The sequence below is a fragment of the Phaenicophaeus curvirostris genome, chromosome Z (assembly GCF_032191515.1).
Source record: "Phaenicophaeus curvirostris isolate KB17595 chromosome Z, BPBGC_Pcur_1.0, whole genome shotgun sequence".
NCBI lineage: Eukaryota > Metazoa > Chordata > Aves > Cuculiformes > Cuculidae > Phaenicophaeus > Phaenicophaeus curvirostris.
The window spans coordinates 47,358,176-47,379,722 of NC_091431.1; the positions used below are offsets into that span (position 1 = coordinate 47,358,176).

General features: G+C 36.4%; 1 protein-coding gene across 2 annotated transcripts in view; it reads left to right on the forward strand.

The window, feature by feature from the left end:
- Positions 1-21,547, forward strand: part of RFX3 (regulatory factor X3) — a 100,965-nt gene that overhangs the window by 38,712 nt on the left and 40,706 nt on the right. For both annotated transcript variants that reach the window (XM_069880354.1, XM_069880355.1), the window contains exons 2-4: positions 10,369-10,493; positions 12,118-12,215; positions 20,845-21,103. In XM_069880354.1, coding sequence (XP_069736455.1) covers positions 10,377-10,493; positions 12,118-12,215; positions 20,845-21,103 — 474 coding nt within the window. In that variant the 5' untranslated portion in view covers positions 10,369-10,376. The remainder of the gene's footprint in view (positions 1-10,368; positions 10,494-12,117; positions 12,216-20,844; positions 21,104-21,547) is intronic.

Consider the following 21,547-nt stretch of genomic DNA (forward strand, 5'->3'; position numbering starts at 1 on the left):
GAACAAGGACGTTTGCCAGACTGGCAGGGTGCTCCCCTGCATCCTGCTGAGTGGCAGTGTGGGGATCCTTGGAGCTGTGTTCCCCACCACTGCTCAGTCCCTCTGAGCACGGATCCTTCTCCTCCCAGTGGGCTCATCGTCATTGTTGTTGTTGGGCCTTGAGCGCAGTTGGTAGTGATGTTGCAGGGATCTGCTCCTTACCCTCTGCCTTGCTACAGCTGGATGGCGGTTGGACGATCTGACCACATAAACCTTGTAGTCATTGTCTGCCCTCACTGTGTGCAGGATGAGGCTGAAAGGCAGCCTGCAGACTGGGCACTCAGCTCTTTCGGCAGCCCATTGCAGAATGCAATCATAGCAGAAGGCGTGGAAGCAGAGTTCGATGTAGGCTTTGTTATCTATCGTGTCCAGGCAGATGGCGCACTGGACTTTTTCCCCTTCCTCCAACTGTCCTGCCTGCTGCAGCTGTTTTGTGCCAGCCGTGGCGTCAGAGTCGCTGTCCTGCAGAGCTTCCTCAGCTCCTGATGCCATGTCCTGTCAAGAGACATACCAAGTGCATGAGCCTTTGTGGTGCCAGGGAGTATGCTAAGTTATTTCTTATACCTTATCAACTGGTTTTGAACTAGCTGGTTTTTTTCCACCTGTCAAATGGTGGAGAAATTTGAGGCATCTTCCTGTTTTTATCTAAGAGCTCTCTTCTCACATTTTATTTGTGAAGATGATGTCCAGGTCCAAACTGACTTTTAATTGGAAATTTTCCTACCTTAAAAACTTAGATTTTTTTTTTCTTATGTGTAGTGTTTACAACTTAACCTTCCAGTGTACTTGCCTAATTTTTATTTCCTGCTATTCCTTTGTATATAACCACAGTACATCAGATGCAGACAAACTGTCACTCTTAAAGCCCAGTAGAATCTGGAACCAAACTGTCAGTAACTTCTCTTTGATTTTGAGTGCATTTTCTCCTTAAGCAATCTTGTCGGCTGCTGCAGCCAGTATGTATTTTCACTTTCCATATATAGACTTCTTAAATGTAAGTGAAGCTATCCGTAAGAAACTAAAATATGCAAGATTGATAAAATCTCCACTCTTTTGATGCCTAGAAAATAACAATGGCTAAGTATCAAGATGGCTAATTAACCTGAATATATATTAATGTATTATTCAGTAACTACTGATTTACTTGTTTTTTTCCCAGGATGTTAGATCAGTTAAGAAGAGATAAACAAGTTATGGAAAGAATGTTGCTAGCATTTTCTAGATTGGATGAAGAAATATAGCTACTCTGCTTAAGTGTCTACCTTTTTCAATCAGGGTCTAGGTTGTCTTAGCAAAACTACTGATTTACTCATGTGTTTGAGAATTAGAGTCATTGTGCTACATAAGGATTGTCTTTAGCATTTAGAATATATGTAATCTGGAAATTGGTACGTTTTAAGACTGAGTGTGTGGGCAGTCTACCTCAGGTGAACTCTGGTAACAAGAAAATAATCTTACTGCTGTAAGTACAGTTTGGTCAGCCTTTTCTACCACATCAAGTATTCTTGGCCCCTGACCATCTTGGTGACCCTCAGCTGGATTAATTGCCCATGTTTTTTGTTAGGTTGGTGTTACTGGACAGAGCATTCCACGTGTGGTATCAAGTGTGAAGCAGGCACTTGCTGGCTACAACCTTTCAAATGCGATCAAAATTGATAATAATGCAAGAATATATCTGTCTTTTAACTTTCCATTTTCTCTACAGAGTACCAGTTGTGTCTGATTACTTAGTGGTTTTTAACATGTCTGGACTTAATACTGTTTTTCAATGAGGTTGTTTAGGGAGCTTACAAAGACTTTAATGTGTACGTGTTTCAGTGAAGCAAGTTAATGTCAAGAATGATTACAGCTGCCAGCACAAATATAGCATGAGAGAATCTTCTTTTCTGTGATTTTCATTAGAATAGACAGCACATAATGTGTTGAGTTTTGTACCTTGTAAATTTCACAGAGATAAATTAATAGCTACTCAATTATCAATCCATTAAACAGTCCAATCCTTGCAAATTCTCTTTGCAATATAAAATAAAGCTTTCAAAGTATCTTGAGACAAATGTTCTACTATAGTAAATGCTCTCAAGCCAGGGACAAATATTCTACCAAAGCAAATGTTGTCAAGCCAGGGACAATCATAGATAGTCTTAAAAAGAGAGAGGAACACTGTCTGTTGATACATAAATTATACCAGATTATGGCTTAAAAATGTACAAGCATCCTGTTCTCCGAAGTCTTAAGCCATGGATTTGTGGTTGGTTTAGGACCTATCTTATTCAAAATGTTAATGTTTAAAAATACTTCCATTATAAGTTCCATAATTTCGGGTTCCAGACTGCGTGAATTATTTGGTCGTCTTGTCATACCAGAAAGTTTTCTTAATTTCCTTGATGTAGTTCAGAAAATGCTTTTCAGTAATGGTAATTCAGAGGATAAATCTACATAATAGAGCCCAGACAGAGCTGAGCAAGCTATGCCAGTGTTCAGGGCTAACAGAATCTCTAAGGCTGAGTTAATTACTCTGGTGCCAAGGAGTAGTTCACATGCCCTTAACCAGAGCATTCCAGATTTCTAGTCTTAATATGGTGACCAAAGAACCTTTACATTGAAATTATTTCAACTCAGTAAATTTTGTCGCATTCTGTACTCATCCAGTATAATTTCTGCCTTATTTCTGGTGCTTTTTATTCTTTTTTTGTCAGTGCTTCTGAGCAGAGTGCACTTCTGCCCTTTGGAATAATTTTTAATTTTAAGGATTACATAAATTTAACCTTCTTTTTCCCCCCCAAATGCTCTTTCAGCAGAAGCATAAGCAATGGTAAGTTAGGATATAAGGGTATTTAGGAGGAAAATATAAAGATAAGCAAGGCTTGTTTGACTAGACAGCTACCAGGTGCAGAATGGAAGATGTAGATGAACATGATGCAGTTCCATCTGGACAGAACTCACTATGTGTCCTTGTCCCATTCCACACTCTCTGCCTGTTGACATTTTAAGTCTGTTTTAGTTGTATTACAATTCAGAATTATCTTGCTTTTCCAGTGCTTTCCTCCCCATTTTGCAGTGTTGGCACCATGCCAAACAGATTTCCAGGTGTAGTTGTAGTGTAAATTGGTGCAAATATTGTTATTGGGTAGCTGTGGACTGCTGTAATGGCACTATTCTGAGAGACACCAGACAAATCTCCAGACTTCAGGCAAGCATTTATTCATGCTCAACTACTAGCCAATTAGTCTAGTAACAGTTTAGAATCAAGCATTAGTCAAATATATTAGTTAAGCCATAGGTTTGCACTACTGTAAATCTGATGGTTATTGCTGGCTTTGGTGGCTAGGGTCTTTGATGGTTCTTACTCTCTGAGGTCAAGAGCTTGTGAGCTCTCTGGCATAGTAAGCTGGAGTAAAATTAGGCATTTTGTCCTCTTTCCTAGGCTCTGCTGGATGCCACTAGCATTTTAGCAGTACTCTGTGGGCCAAGACCTATATGGTCCAAAGGCAGGCTCATGGGTGTTGATCTAGTCTGGTTTCTTCAGAGGGTTGTTTCCTATTTGCAGACTACTTTCTAGTCTTCTGTTGCCTTCAAATAGTTGCAGACTATACCAAGCAAGCAAATATGATAAAGTATTGTACTTGGTATTCCAGTTCAAACAATCTTTTTAGGTGTTTGGGTGTAAGGCAAACAAGAATTTCTCATTTTTCTGCTTTAAAGAAAAATGAGTAAGAATAAAAGGATATGTTTCACAAATAGGCCTTCACACTACAGTGAAGAAAAGCTCCAGTGAAAGACATATCCAATCCCTCTATCTTTAGCGTGGTAAAGTAATCACTAATTAATCTGCTGACCTGCATGACATTCATCCTTCTCCTGCAAAATGATGTTGAAGTCTGAGGAAGATAGGAATGGGAGAAACTGTTGAGATTTTATCTTCTCCATTCATTGTTTAAGCAGATTACATATAGTTATCCCTGCAGTAAGCCTGGAGATATCCCACTTGTAAGCCTATTTGCGTGTGTACCAGTTCAATAGGGAAAGGATTTGCTTTAGCTTGCTTATTTGTTTTAAGCCAGTATTTTTATTTACTGATATCAGTGTTATTGCATTCTTGTTGAAGTCTTCCTTTTCACAACTGTAATTTCTGTATTCAGTAGCTGAATGGATTTTGCATAGTTCTTTGTCTTTTTTATGATGTGTTTTCCTGACCCTAGCCCTGATACATTTAGAACACTCTTCTCTAAATGACTTCCAGTCAACGGTATTTTCAGTTAAGACTCTGAAATCTCAGAAGTATTCTATATCTTGGTAAGTCAGGAAAAGAGTGTCATGTGGAAGAAATAGGATCAGTGGAAAGTAAGTGACTAAAAGCTTATACAATACTGTCAGAAGATGTGATACCTTTTTCTTTAAACACTAACATAACATGGCATATTAGTAAAATTTTCTAGCATAGACTTTGTTTTGTTGATTGCTACTAACTACTGAAACACTGGGGTTTTTTTTAAAGAATTGGAAATTTTCTTTGTATTGTAATGCAGTTCTTCCAGTAAAGATGGCAAAACCAGAATATAGAATTTTACTTACTTTGAAGGTGTTGCATTCATAGGGTGCCATAACATAGTTATCTAGTTACTGTAGTACATAACATTAGGTATTGCAACTAAGTGTCCTATGGATTAGGATTCTAATATGAGTTACCAAGAGTTACCACTTGCATTGGTTCCTTCCAGTGTCTTGTCTCAGTACCTAACCCCTTCTGTTACTTTGCTGTTGTAGGGTTTTGCTGCTGGAAACTATAAGTGTATCCAGAGAATTAGCTTACATACTTCATTCTATGCCATTCAGTTAACTATTATTCCTCCCATAAATCTGTAAAAAGCTGAAGAAAGAGTAATGAAATTCATGTTGCAAACTGAAACATTTATAATGCGTCCTTATGTCAGCAGAGTCCAGCTGCCTACCAAGGTATCCCTAAAACCTTGGGAGAGTACAAATAATCAAATAGTGTTTAGTAAGAAACTGGTTTTCTAATACGAAAATACTTTGGTACCTAAAATTTATTTATAATATTAGTTTTTTAAACCAATGAATAGCATGTATAAACTGTCTCCTGCTTTACTGCTAACACATGAAGTTCATAACATCCCTTGTTTGAAGGCATTTATTCATCAAATTTTTGTTTACACAAAAATTGAAAAGGAACACTTATCTAAAACTCTAGTGTATTATTGATTCCATTTATAGTATTGTCCAGGAGCCAACCAAGCATTCTGCATTACTTGTTGAAACTTGATGTTCCTAGAAATCTTCTTTTATTGTGAAACACATTATGTTGCTGGGAATTCTTAATGAGAATATTGGTAATTCTTCATTATGAACAGGTTAGATCTTAAGATTAGCCTTTTATTCTGACCATTAAAAGCCTGCCATTACTGCATGTGATTAAGAGATCTAGTTCACTTTACCTTCTGTGATGTTTTATTTAGCCCTATAGAGGAGGAAAAAACCTTCATACTGCACTTGAAAGTAAATTACAGGCTTTCATTTTCTGCACTGAATTAAAGCCTGCTACATTATTTGATCTAGACAATAAAGCATATGTAGCTGAACAAAACTTCGTAAACTCTGGTAGCTTAAATAAAGTAAATTAGTTCAGCATGAAGTAATCTAGGAACAAAATAAACAGTAATCATGAATATGACACATATTAACAATCTCATTTAGTAAGAAATTGATCAAGTTAGACTCTTTAACCTTTCAGTCTTGATATGTCAAGTCTAGAAAATAGAAGGATTCCTACAGAGAATTTGAGTGTATTAGAAAATCTTTAGGGGACTTAACAGACACCATGAAATTGCACAAAATGTACAGGAAGGGAGTAATTTTCAGCATAGCGTCTTTGCCTGAATTGTTATTAAACTAAAGAAATACTAATCTTGTCACATTCAGCACCTGGGCTTGGGCAATACCCTTTGCCCACTTGGAGGGGTTAATTAACCTTCTCTCAGTGTGGCCTCTTTAGCTTACATTGACATGATGGAACAAGCACTGGATATACAAAGCAAAACCATTAACAAGCTGGAGTATCTGGCTTAATTAGCCAGATTAAAAAGGGTCATTGTCAAACACTCATCTGTGGCTTGTGATACACCTGACACTCCCATTAGGCAAGGCTGATGTATTTTCTTCAGTAATGTGCGGTTCCCTTTGCTTATATGCAGTATCAATATCATTTAGATTATAAAAATATGTTCATATGACTGCTCAATATTGATGCAATGTAAAAGAATTATTACAGCCTCACTAATGTGATGCTAGAAAAACTTCCAGTGAATAGGAAGATGATAAAGGCTGCCTGCCAAACATATTGTATGGCACATACCAGGAAAAATCTGTACTGTGTAGTGAGCTATAGTAAATAATTGCATTTAGAGTGGAAACTTAGAGAAGAATAATGGAAGCAAGCTAAACACTTTTGCATAAAATAATATTAAGTCATTAGGTTTATTTCTCCTTAGACGAAACAGATGGCAAAGTTTGTCTTCCACAACCATGCCTTAGCAGTCCTAGTTTACCTACTGATAAGTTAGTCTACAGAGCAACTAGTTAACTTGCCTACCAGATTATTAGTAAAAGCATATTGCAGTTCTGAAGTGGAGCAGCACATCAGATTGCATGCTTAAATTTAGGGCTGACACCAAATTGACAGTGTTAAGATAAAATGGAGTCAATCACCATAGCACTTCAATCAAAACTATATGAGCAGTTTTCAAATTACATGGCTTCCCTGTCCTGTGGATGGGATTACATAGCCTCAAGTTTCCTTGGTCAATGTAGCAGTGCCAGCTATATGGTGGGAAGTCCTAGGCTGCGCTGTGAGATCCTTTGAGGTCTTCCTACTTCTCTCTGAGGATTCTTTCCTACCCAACTCTGGATTCTCTCTCGTGTGTTTCATTATGTCTCTGGAAATCATCACTTCCAGGACTGGGCAGAGTATACCCATTCTTGGTTATCCCCATTAAGCATCATTCAGTGCCTAACAGCAGATTGTCAGCTGTCGCTAGCACTTGCAGTCTGCCCATTTCAGAGCTTCTCTACAGTGACTGACAGCTGGTTTACAACCACAGTATTCTCTGTTTTTGTAATGAAGCTGCCCCCTTTTCCTGAAGAACTAATGCTAATGTCAGCCAGACACAATCCATGATAATTGCCGCAAGGAAATTAATATGTTATTCTCCTTACTTAGATGAGAATACCTGGCTCTGGTTTCTGGAGCATTTTGAATTGCAGCTGTAATGCAGAAGTACTGCCTGGGATGTGATGTAGTAACTAATATCTGTATGGCAATACAGAACTGTCTTTGACCACTCAAAACTGTATTTGACTGTAGGTAGTAGCATTGCTCCTTCCTTCCAGTGATTGATGTACGTGTACCCTGTAACCACAAAACCAGTATGTAGTAAAGTAAAGCTAGGAACTGGTACAAAATAATGCCTTTTTGATTATTTTCAACTGTTGATTTTTGCTTTCCATTGGGGCTGCAGTATCTTAAATGGTCATTTATTGGAATTGGTCGCTTAAATTGACTCATTTAATTGTGCTCAGAAGCTGAGCGGAAGTGCTTTCATAGCAGAGAGGTGGTTTAGGAAGTTACTTGCTGTTTAGGTTTTGATTTCCACTGTTATGCCAGCTTGCTGGTATTTTTGTCTTCCTTTCCTGATTTCTTACACCTGGAGACTGAGCACTCTTGCACATTATGGAAAGCATTCTTAAAGATCTGCCAGCTGTGTTCTGCTCTCTTGTCCTTGAGGGCAGTTTCCCAGGGGTCCTTTTGACTAGCTCCTTGAACAGCTGGAATTTTGCCTCCCTAAAATTCAAGGTCCTGACTTTATTCTTTGCTAGGACTGTCAACTCCACCAATCCATGATCACTGCAGTCCAGGCTGCTTCCGAACTTGATGTCACCATTTAGCTCACTTGTGTTGGTGACCGTAAGGTCCAATATTGCATCCCCTCTGGCAGGGTTGTCTATTACCAGGCTTAAGAAGTTACCCCCAATGCACTCCAGGAGTCTCCTGGATTGCCTACAGCTCACCGTGCTACTTTTCAGCACTTGTCAGGTTTTTTTCAGCCTAGCAAGATAAGAGTCTGCAAGCGTCATGCCTCTTGTAGCTGGGGTAAGAACAATTTGTCAATATACTCCCCTTGATTAGGTGCTCTGTAGTAACCACTGACCACAAGGTTCAGTTTGTTCCCTTAATCTCTGATTCTTACGCATAAGCTTTCAACCTGCTTGTGGCTGTTTGAATTTCAGAGACAGCTCTTAACACTCTATCCATTTCTTAGCACTGAGAACAAGACCTCTGCCCCTTCTTCCTCTCCTGTCCTGTCTGAACAGCCTGTAATCCAGTCATGGAATTTGTCCCACCAAGTTTCAGAAATGGCAACTAGGTTGTAGTTTTCTAGTAGCATAGTGACTTTCTCATTCATATTTATCTTATGGACATACGTTTTCATTGTTGGGATTTTTTAACATTTCCGCAGTAATCTGTGTAGTTCTATTCCTTTTTTCTTTTCATTTTGTATCCTGATTTTGTCAGGCATGCTGGAAAGAGGTGGAGGGTTCAACCATCATAGCTCTGAGGTTCTATTGATTAATCTCAAATAGGTTTTATCAAAAATTTCTCAGTCTTTCTGAATATTTCAGAAGCAGTTAAATCTGTCAGATGCCATAGGCATGGTTTCTTGTAGTTTAAACCCATGATCGTCTCAGTTGGCAAGGTCTTGCCCCTATCCCATACCCCCATACTAAATTAATGTAGGCATTTCTTGCTTTACACTGGCTGTATTTGAATGGAAAATGAATTAAAGGTTGTTGGAGTGAGGGACTGCAGAAACCCAGCTTTAAATCAGCTTAAATTGCTGTAGAACTCAGCCTTGAAAGGGAGGTCTGTGGTTGCAGCTTCTTCAGCGGTCAAGCAATTTTCTGAGAGGTTCTGAGGTTTTTTTGGTACAGGAATGGATTCCTCCTACTATATATTGGTATGCCATGCCCCTGAATAGACACATTTTTATTATGTTTTTTTCTCAAAATATTGGGGTTTCTTTGGTGGAGGAGGGGCATCTTATTTGTTTGTTGGTGTTGGGGATAAAAGTCTGGTTTCTTCCTTGTCAGCGGTCTGTGCAGTTACACTGAAAAATCACCCTAATTAGGCATGCTAAGTTTTAGTAAAGTTTTTTTCATATAAACTTTTCTATTATCCGTGATAATACTACTAACTTTTAGAGACATTGGTGCTCCAGTTGCTGAAATATTCTGTAGCTAGTGTAGATTAATAGAGATTAAGGACAGTAAAATTTTCAGATCACTGAACATTTGGTAAACTGGCTAGTAATTTGTTTGCTTTAGTTCTTCACAGAAGCATACAGTCTTCTGTTTTGAAGGTACAACATGAAGAAGAACCTGCCTCGTCTCATTACTTTCATTGGTTAATCATCTACTGCTTAAAATAATTTTTTAAGAAAGGAAATCTAATTCCTGGTTTTGAATTAATATTTATTTGTCACCCAGTCAATTTTACTGCCATTTCTGCTCTTCAAAATTGAGAAATCCTGTAGTTCCCCATATATATTTCCTATGAAGGCCAAAGTTATGCTTGATTGTCTTTCTGATGTTTTCTTTGTAAGACATTTTCCTTGATTCTTGGACTATTTTTGTATTCTATTCAAATTTCCAGCATGCCCTTAAAATGCCAGGGTCACAATCTTAGGCACTTTTCTACCACATCTGGTTTTGGTGTCAGAAATGTCCTCTCAGGTTTTAACTACGATGGTTGCATCAGTGCTTTCTATGGAAGAAGGCTATTTGAGTTGCATTTCCACTGTGACTCATGAAATGCTTTTAAGATTACAGCTGTTCATTCTGTGGCCTGCCAGAAGTTTAACTTAGAATTTGAATGTATAGAGTTCTTAGTGTAATTCAGTAAGCCAGAAGAAAAACCAAGTTTTTCTGAGTGATGGCTAGTTATTTACAAGCTGAGAGAAGATTTACTGCTCAGTTTTCTGAGCCACCCCTAAATTGACAAGACTCAGAGAAGTGACATATGTTTCAGCACGTGTAAATAAAAGATACTTTGAATATAAGATAAAAATAAGATAAAACTCTGTCTGTACTAACTTCTGTGCTAGGAGGGGGAAAAAGCTTTTGGCTAATAGCAAGATTGGTATTAGCTAATTTTAAGATCCAAGTACAGATAAGCGACAAATTAATGTGGTAATGTAAGTGACAAAATGAAAAAAATAACGCACTAACCTTTTAATTTTACTTCTTAATTTTATTCAGAGATCACGATGCAGACACCAGAGACTGGGTCGGATACAGGTTCAACTGTGACTTTACAGACGTCTGTGGCTGGCCAGGCAGCAGTGCCAACACAGGTAGTACAGCAAGTGCCAGTTCAGCAACAGGTAGGTGGCTGTTAGCTTTGGGAAGATTGAAAAAAAGAAAAATCAGTAAGGATTGTTATTCACAGTGCAGTGAAGAACTTGATTTTGTGCAAGGCTGCTAAGCGAACTTTCTTGCCCTGCTTTTATCAGCAAATATAGCCAGAGAAAGGCAAGCTGTTTGCAGGATCTTCTATGTGTTTCTGTTCTATTTTTGTCACAAACAAATGAAGAATGAGCAGGGCTTTGCTGTTTTTACTTGTGTGAAATTTCTCCCCTTCTGAAAACCTGAAGGATAGAATCGGCTCCTTATTTTCACACATAAGTAATGCATTAATCTTTGTCATGAATTTTCTATATCTTTTCTAAAATTATTCCAGTTGTCCTTTATTAATATGATACTCATGTCAAAACACAGAAGCCTAGGAGTAGCTTGTTTTTTTCCTGCTTTATTATAACTTAATGAGAACAGGAAACTAATTATTTTATTGCAGTGTCTGAGCATGTAGAACTGTCCCTTATCAACATTACATACATCTCCATTAGTACTGCTGCTTCTGAGTATTCCCTTTCACTGAATGCTCCATCATAATTTTGGACTATTTTTCCCTGTGGGGATATTACATTATATTTTTCCACTTGACTCTTAACAGTGACTGTAGGAATCAGCATAATGTTCCAGAAGGGATAAGGGGTCAGCACAGCCAAAGAGTAGAAGGCATTTTTCACTACTGTATCATTGTTTTTTCAGCAAGCACTCTTTAGCATGTTGTAGGAAGCTTCTAAGGATTCAGAATTAACCTCACTTTTTAGTTAATGCCATGCAGAGTGGAAGGATTGGAGAAATAAAACTAAAAATGGTAATATAATCTATTTTGTAGAGTTATATCAATGTATCAGAAGGTGAGCAAAGCATTCCTTCATATTCACTGTAAGTGATGAACATTGTGTTCACTACGTGTTGTATGATTAACTGACACTGCAGACTTCTGCTAATCAAAATTGTTCTTAATGCAAAATCATGCTTAGCATATGAAAAACATAATCATGAATTGACATCAGCCATTATATAAATATGAATGTACTTAAAATATTACAGCATGTGCTATTTATATGTTACTTGCCAAAAGTAATACAGACGAATGAAAGTACAAAAATTATTTTTATGTCTGAGAACAGAAAATTATGCATATCCAAGCTGTTTGCATAAGCACTGTAGATAATTATATGTTATTTTCTAAAAGAAGTTTAAAAATCTTTATATATTTTTCCTGATTGTTCACTTTGCTTAGTAGTACTTTGAACATACGTACTTTTTTCTTGGAAATCAAAATTATCTTTTCAGTTTTGGTTTTGCGTTTCAATGTAATTTCTGCATTTCAGTATGCTTTTATGCACTTTATTTATTGATTTTTAGTTAGTTCCATCTTCAATGGTATCTATGCTTCATGAGCATGCATCTTCAATGTTAGGGCTCAATATACGAGACTTTCAGCACAAATATTGTGCAATAACAGTAACTTTGTTTGCTATTGCTATGGCATACTTTTAGTAATATGGTATCCCATATTATTTAAAAGTCATTAGGTGCACTGAAGCATTGATTCTTCTTTACAATATCTCAGATCTCTGGTGTTCTTGTTTTCAGGTACAACAAGTGCAGACTGTGCAACAGGTACAGCATGTCTACCCAGCACAAGTTCAGTATGTGGAGGGAAGTGACACAGTCTACACTAATGGAGCTATGTAAGTTGCCAGATAATGGGAATTTGAATGTTTATCAAAATGCAAAGTTATATTTTTTCAGTTGCATTTCACCAACTAGTGTATTTTAATATGGAAAGAAAAACAATACAATCAAAGCTTAGTTATTGTCAGAATAGGTTTTTTGGCTGAAAAGCTTAATTCACACTGTTTGTTTTTAGTAAGGAAGAATTTTTGTGTAAAAAGAATTCTTGTGAATGTTTTAGTTGGACTTACATGAAATTATATACACAGCTTAGTGTTTTTTGAAAAAGTACATGTCTGCTTATGGGTACGTTCTCTCCATAGGATGTACTGTGTCACTTCTCAGGAAAGAAGTCAGAGCCTTCAGTCTTGCTGACTGCAATTCTAGTAACAAACGCATAGGAAGGTGCAGCAACTGCAGTTATCATTTTATCAAAGTAGTATTGTAATATTATACCTGTGTTTAATAAAATAAGTATTTTTTTTCCAAATCGGTCAGGAAAGGCAGAGGAAGGATAATAACACTGGGTTTTTTTACTGCCTCTTTACCCTCTTTTCTGCATGTATTGTGCATTTACTGCTTCCCCGAATATGCTTTTCCACTATGAAGTTCCCTTCGCCAGTACATAAGGTGAGAAACATAGAAGGAATAGTCTAGGTTTGGTGGGACCTCTGGAGGGTACCTAGTCTAATCCCTGATGTGGAGCAGCACCACCTTTGAAGTTAGATCAAACATTGTGCTGCTTGGGAAGGAGCTTCTCTACCTCTTGTTTTCATTTACCTACCTTTTACCTTTTTTGCTGTGTTACTGGCTTTAGGAAGAAATGATTTAGAAAACTTCTTTATTGTCTACATCTACTTGTTTGTTGATAGTAATCCAAAACTGAATCAAAAGAGCAATATTACTTGGATCAAGACTTCTGATGTTAACATTGATAGCAGTCTTTGGTCACATCTACTAGCATATTTTGCTTAATTCATTTTCACATACTGTCTTATCTGAAAGCAAACTGCGGCCTGCTCTCTACTGCCACGTGGCTCAAAAAGAATGTGTTAGGGCTATCAGATATAGCATACCACTTGGCTGCTTTTGATTCTAATTCTTACTGAAGTTTTAGTATTTCCTGAACAGCAGCACTCAGTGGTGGTATGGGCCTTGGGCAGCCTGGTGTAACAGGAGGTGTCCCTGACCATGGTAGGGGTGTTGGAACTAGATGATCTTTAGGGTCCCTTCCAATCCAAACTATTCTATGATTCTGTGATTCTATTTACTGTTTTTATCATTACCTAAGTTCAGTGGTTTAAAAAAAATTATATTTGTGTCTCTTCTTGTTTTGCCACTAGATTAGCTTGATCAGAGCTGTGTCAGTGTGGGACTGACATTTTAGAATTTTTTGAAGTGAACAAAAAGCTTATCATATCCCTAAACAAAACTAGCATAAACTGTTGCAAGTTCTGTCGTGACAAAAAAAAATGAAAGACTAGCCTCTACCATGCTAAAGCACTTAGGCAGGTATTCAGATTGCAGTTTTTCTAATCGTACTGAAATCTGTGAAAGAAGATCCATATGAATCCTGACAGGTTCACAGAAGTGTGTTTCAGCCAGTTACTCCTACTCCAGAAATTTTCTGTTTCTCTTTCAGAAGATAAGATTAGGTTTGAAAATTATGCGATTGGCTGAAGTAATCACTTTTTCATCTCTTGAGTTATCTTCCTATGACTTTATGTTTGATTTATTTTATTACGATGCTAAATTAAAATCTTAATTCTAACTCAGAATTAGATATAAGATGCTTCCATATTATACCAGGTGACAGCACTGCTCTAGCAATGGAAGAAAAAGTCTGCAACTCATAGTTAGGGTAAAGACATTAATTCAGTGCACAGGCATCTCTGGAAAAAAATATAGCAGCATGTCTGATGAAAGAATTCTTCTGTATTTCAAAATTAAAGCACTTGCAAACTAACACTGGTTTAAGTCCATATATGATGGCAACAAAAAAATACAATTAGAGTATATAGGAGGGAAGAGTTACCTGATTCTTTTGGTTTTAAAGGTAAGAAGTCTGCCAGGTAACTTTTGTGTTTATAACACAGGTCTTCCCATGCATTATATATCATGCTTTGTCTGTGCTTTACTGTTTTATCATAATTGGAGGCATAATGATAATACAAGGAGTGTATCCTAAAACTTGTCGCGTACATTGCAAGATATGAGGCTATTTGAATTATGTTACTTATGTTCGTGTCTGGTTAATAACAATTTTGCTTGTCAAGTATGTGACTTTATCCTGAAACAATAATGCATTGTTGTTGCAATGTCACGTACAGTCTGCCTTATCAATACAGTTAAAATTGTTATTTCCAGTGCCTCCTAGTAGCCATTGTCTTTTCTCTGGCATTATGTGTACGCTTTTACTACCTCTCAGTACACTAAAGAATATGGCTTCTGTCTGAGAAAGGGTTGCAGCAAGTTACCACCATCACAAGTGTTATGTGTGGAGAAGTGTGATGGATGGTGGAAGGCTCTCTCCTCACACTAGGTCCACTTGCAGCTGTTTTTAAAGTTTTGTAGCACAGTCTACATCTTTGTTCTTCACTGGCTTCCATTTCCAGATTACATCTGAATTTACTGGATATTGTGTCTTCTACATTTGCTGGATGCTTCTTGAGTACTGTCATGCCACCCTCATGATCCTGTTTGTTATATTTTTAATCTATAAAACAGTCATGGATTGTTTATTCTACACTGAGTAGCTATTTGATATTACTGTGTGCTAGAGCAGTGTGTCAGCACTTTAACAATAGCATTTATACCACACAACTGTGGAAAGCTAAGCTAAAACAGAAACATATTAAGTAACACTTATCTGATTGTTTGACAACTGCTGTTACAGCTAGGCTAGAACAAAGCTCTAGACTAGCACAAACAAGTCTAGCAAAAAAAAAAAAAAGCCTGAGAAGCCCAAGTCTTGAGGTCTTGCAGATTGTACAAACCCTGTGACATGTTCCTAGCAGTGACAATACCATATTTCTTGGACTATAGGTCTGCAGTACTTCATCAAAATTTTAGAGTTTTGTAACTAAGGTTTCCTTTTGTGTCTAACATACGGGTTCTGAGAATATAATTTTATAAGATTACTCCTCTGTTTTCGTTTACTTTGTTCCCTGTTTTACAGACTTTTCATTTCCATGTGCAAAAAGATCTTGGACCAAGTGTTGAAGATTGCGGTTCTTTTTTATTGATAATGAATGCCTGTCAGTAAGATAATTACTTTGATTTTTGAATGTGACAAGTAAGAATTCCTTTATATGGAATAATGCAACTCTATTTTAGCTAAATTTTCTGGCAGATAGATTTTAAGTTGTCCCTGTAGAGAAAATGTGTATGCATAAAGCAAGTCAGCTATTCACTATTACAGAAGGAATTGCTTAGTTTGACTTTTGTGCTCTAGTTATAGATGCATTAATTACCCTTTCTTAGTGCAGGTGTTGATCTTTGGTTTTAGCAGTTTCGTTTGATAAACGTTAGTTGGTGACTGTACGTGATAACTTATCAGTTTTCCCATCTATTTCACCAGTTCAGCTGAGGAGGGGTTTGTGGAAGAAGGTTATTGCTTAATTGGGATTTGATCTGTTATTAAAAAGGCTTGAATCAGTTTCCTCTCTATTGTCATTTGGCTGCTGTATCATGTTTTGTTGTGTCAGTGTTAAGGGTATATGGAGCTTCCCCTCTCCCCATTACTTATGATCCACCACCTCCAGAGGCTGCAGCAATGCATTTGTTATAATAAGGCCTTCTCTCAGAATTAGACACATGAGTCTGTTCTCCTTAGTTTCCATGAAGCTCCTATCCCTTTAGGATCTAGGATTATACTAAAATCTTAAAGGAGTTTGAGGATATTGTTCTGGCATGAAAGACTTTCTTGGCTTTAATGCATGCGGATTTTCTACCATATTGCAGTACCATAGCATTCATCATGAGCATTAGCTACTATGCATATAAAAGTGTATCTTGAAATATTTATTTTCATCTAGTGATGATCACATCTATATAAAAGGAAATAATACCTTATTTGATTAAATACTGTAATAGATTAACTTAAAATGCAGAGATGGCAAGGAAAATCTGCTTAGATGACTGCCTGCTATGCTGTGTGGATAATCCATACCAAAACTCACAAGAGTGATTCTGGGTTTCTTACTTGATGAGTAAGATAATAATTATTATTTTACCTATTTGTTTGAGTTAGAATTACAGAAAAATTTAAAAATTGACACTGAATAGTTTTCTTGTTTGAATTAAGATGCTGTTCTTGTACAGCCACTGTGGAGAGATGCTGGTATTTCAAGTTACAGTATAAAAGGTATACATCTTAAAGTAAAAATAATAGATTTATGTGTGTTTGACCCAAGACATAAGTTTTCCAAGTCAGTGCCTACAGCTAGTGATAAGAATTCATTACTTAGTTACTTATTTTGCAAGACACAGAAGTTACTGGAATATATCTTCAAGGTAAAACCTAATTTAAAACAAACACAAACTGGACTTGAGTTAACTTGTCTGTATTCTAATCTGATTTGAGAATTTTTATGTCAAGACACTGCATTTCACAGTTCCTGTAAAAGGAAATAAATCTGGTTTTTTTTACTAAAACACAGAGCGATGGAAAAATCTTTCAACAAGGCAGACATTTGTAAGACACAAAGAAGAGTGGGATAAGTCTGTACATGGTGTTCTCTAGGAAAATATAGATATGGGAAAGATAAGTCTCTCCCATCAGCTACTTACTCAAAGAAAATTTGGGGCCATAAATTACTGAGACAAAACGGATGGCAGGAACACTGATTTATAGTAGTCAATAGATCAGATTCTTGACATTTACATAGAGCCAAATGATAGGTGCAGCTGGGAATGAGTGATGTCCCATGTGTGCATGTGCACACTGAAAACCAATGGCAAAAAACAAGGTTTAGTCTTCACGAGCCATTGCTTTTATTTATCTCCTTTCTTCAGTCTGTCCATGTCTTTGAAGAGAAAAAAGTGTCTTTAAAAGTTAAACTCATTAAACTAACATTATGTGAGTGTCTGTAATATGGCATAGAACATTGCACTTAATTTGTGTGGTATGCTGGGGCTTACCAATTTGCAAATAACTATAAAATGTATGAAAGCAATAATAGATGATGCCTTGAACTGTTTTACCTTGCAATCCTAGCCCAACTCATACTGGTCTTATTAATTTCTAATGTGGGATCTCAACATTGGATCCATTTTCTGGGCTTGCTTAATCTAAACTGAAATCACACAGCATCTGACTTTGTGTGACTTTCTTTCAGGGTAAACATCATCTAGTTTGTACAGCCTTCTGGAAACTAAGTTGGGCTTCAAACTTGTTAGTAGTTCTGATGAACTTTCTAATTCCATGTTATAGTAAACACTGAATTCTAAGTGTTTAAATAGGAAGAACTACTAGATTCTGTTGCCTACCTTGCATCTCAATCCACTATATATCACCAAGGTGTTATCATAAAAAGCCAGAAGACTTTAGTTACACTAGATTAGTCGTTAAAGGATCTTTGCATGCAGCTTTGGAAGGAAAGAAGAGCTAGGAGTGCTTTTACAGCCTTTTCAATGGGAAAGAAGTCACTATATAGTACGTGTCATTATTTAAGTATTGCGTGTTTGTGCTACAAGTGCTATGGAGAAGTAGGAGATCACTTCCTTGTTTCAATTTATCCCTTGTCTGTGTCTAAAGAGGATAATATTTTAGCTTCCCTTTGTTACACTTTTCTGTGGAATGGTCGTATTATCATATGCAATGACCTTAAAAACTTTGAGTCGCAGCTTTTTAAAACATCATCTCATTCCGATGAATTTTTAATTTCCAGAAGGTTATTGCATGTAATAATAGTGAGTTTATCTCACCTATAATTACCCTGTTGCTCTCTATTTCTAAATATTAGCTTAATCATCTCTGATAATCAGGTATTCTGGAAGATCCTGCTGTTTGTTGGAACAAAGGGAAGAGTATAATTATCTTAGAGTGTGACCCATTGATGTTCTCCAGTGATTGCTTGATTCATACAGAGTACAGAGACTATCCATGATATACAGCAAACAAGTGATTTCCTCTTCTCTCCCTTTTCTGCAACAAGTCTGTGACTTGATTTTTTTTTATTTTTGGTGAAATTTTGAGTGTTCTGTAGGGTTTGCATTGATTGAAAAACCTGGCTCTTGAGTTTCATTGCTGCAAATGAGATTTGCCTTCTTTGTGTCTTTTGGGCAGTGTTTTTCTTCTAGATACATCTATTTTTACTGTCAGCAATGGCCTTGCCCTTTTGTTCCTTTCCTTCTGATACTGACACAAAGTATTTCTGATCTCTTTTGGGAGAAATTACAGTGTTCAGTCCCTTGATGATCAGTTGCATGAACTATTTCCCCTGACATTTTCCTAAATTGTCCTCTGCTGCATAGCACTGTTCATGTTCCATAAGGTGTGATTCTGAGACAGAAGCAACATCAACTCTGCTAGTGGTTGTCTTGCTTATCAGAAGATAAACAGTATTTCAGTGGTGCCACAAGGTATCACAATGATACTTTAGCATGCTAAAACAGATTAACTGGAACTTGCACAGTGCTTAAACGTGTACAGAGGTTATTACAATGCAAAGATAAACTAATTTAACTTCTTTAAAAGAAATGTTAATAGGTTAACTGTCTGCTTGAGCATTAGTCCCTAAGAGAATTATTTTGCTTTGTTTTCAGTAGACTGCAAGGCATTTCTTCCAGATTAATTTAAAGTTTCTTGCAGCTGATCTTGAGGCTTTTGAAATACTCAAAGTAAAAAGGAAAATGTTTAAGTAGCTTAAGAGGCATAAGAGTAAATAATGTAGTATGAGGCTTATAAGAAATTTAAGATTTTAAAACTGAAGTTTTGGAGTTTCTGAAGTCTCTGAAGAGAAAGGGAGCTATAATTAATGCAACAAAAGATTTTACTTTGGTTGTTGGTAAGATGCCATATGTTCTTCAGTTATTTAAAAGTAATGGTTTTCTGAAGCTGAAGAGGGAATCATTATCTCCAAGTCCAGTGTTTACTAATTAATTAATCTTGTGTAATTTTTTACAATTAAAAAAAAGCATAATAGTAAACACTAAATTATATGTTGATAAGTAACTAATCCCTATCTAGATAAAGGAAAAAAAACCTGACTTCAGATTTATGGATAAGTGTATTACTCACCAGCTTACTGCATAGAACAAGGATGCTGCTTCTTCCTCTTGTGTTGTTGGACAAAAGTATCTGATTTTTTTTGTTTAGCTTGTTTAGTTGCATCGTGTTGCGTGATTTTGTATTTTGATTGCACTAAACAAATAGGAGACTCATGGAGAGACTGGGCTGTTCTGTTCTCTCTGAATCATAATAGTTTTTAAATTTATTTACTTCAACTAAGTGCATTTCAGCATAAGCAACTCCAAGTTAATAGAGAACTTTGAATCTCAAATGGTGTTGCCTGTTGATTACAAGCAATATTACAAATTTTTAGGCTTAAATAAGAAAATTAATGATTGTGTAAACTGACTGGATTTTACAGTTGACCTTTCTGTTATCATGCTTGCCAAGACACAAGGCTTATCAGTCACAAAATAAGATAAAATTTCCAATTAGACTTTTCCAAAATGAGGAATCTGGCCTTTGAAGTAATGACTGCTATTTACTTACAATTTTGAAATACATTGATTTGAAGATCAAATTTAGTGCATGGGAACAAATGCACATTCAGAAACTATAAATAGATTATAGCCTATGAAAAGTAATGATTCATGATAAGTGATTAAGAATGTAAAACATATGATAGAAGGTTTCAGGAGCTGGATAGTTCATTAGGGTAAATTGGTTAACGAGGCAGGAATGTTTCACAGTTGAAAGAGATTTTTAAAATGTTACTGTTGCATTTCTTTAACTTTTTTAATCTTTGTGACTTACTTACAAGTTATAGTTCTGTTTTGATTCCTAGAATACAGTTTTTTATCATAACGTTCATTCATGTCCAATTTTGAGTTCACCTTGTAAAAATAATGGCATTTCCCAAAAGAGCAGTGAACTCAGAATTTCAAGCTTCAGCCAAGAGCTTTAGTGCATTTAAAAACAATAGGTAACATAGGACACTTGGAACATTGAACACACTCAGCTGACATTTGTATGACTTATTTGCAACTTGGCAACATTCGCAGTATGGAAAATATATAGTATCTGAGTAAAAGTCAAAATTATATTTTTTAATTACAACAAGTTAAAACAGAAGGATCTTTATAAATTGCTTTTCAATATGTTAATCATTGGATGAGCCCTTTCCACCTGTCTCCTCAGTTTTTGCCATACTTAACTTCTTTCCTCCTCTTCAGGTAAGATCAACAAATGTTTCTGTAAGGTTTGGTCAATATTTGGTTTGACGTTGTCACTGAATTAGTTATTTAGTGTTTTGAGTTGATTAAATGTTATTCTCTGAGTGGGCAGGGCTTGTTCACCAATCTTATTTAATATGGTTATAGCTATTGTACATGCATTTCTAAACTTATAGCGTTTCCCTCAGCTAAATGAACAATACAGATAATTTCTTTTCTTTTTGTTTTCTTTTCTTAAAGCCGATCAACAACTTATCCTTACACAGAAACCCAGATGTACAGCCAAAACACTGGGGGAAATTATTTTGATACTCAAGGAAGTTCTGCACAGGTGACAACAGTGGTTTCATCTCATAGCATGGTGGGCACTGGAGGAATTCAGATGGGAGTCACAGGAGGACAACTCATTAGCAGCTCAGGAGGGACCTATCTGATTGGCAATTCAATGGAAAATTCTGGTCATTCTGTGACTCATACAACGCGGGCCTCCCCAGCAACAGTAAGTATATCAGACTGATACATAATCTTTGGGACTAGTTTCTTAGTCACTCAGATGTTGTGGACTAATGTGGCTTTTGTTGTCAGAATAAGGATTATACAGTACTTTCTGTAAAATAAATAATCAATATACATGTAAGTAAGACCCAGGAATAAGAATACTGTGAAAACTTAAACTTTCCCTTGACAGCTTGCCAATAGTTACATTTCATGTGTTAAGTTTTTGCGTATATCAGTGAGTGGTTTGGGAGCGCTCATATGACATTTTGTCTGGGTTGAATATCTATTACATTGGAAACTACAACAGCCCCCATTAACATTTTATATTTTTTTCTGAAAACGTAAGAAAAACACAATGTTGTTGAGTATGACTATGTTACGATGTAAATATTAAATAGTATAACGTACAGATAGGTATCTGTAACTTCCCTGCCTTTTTTCAGTT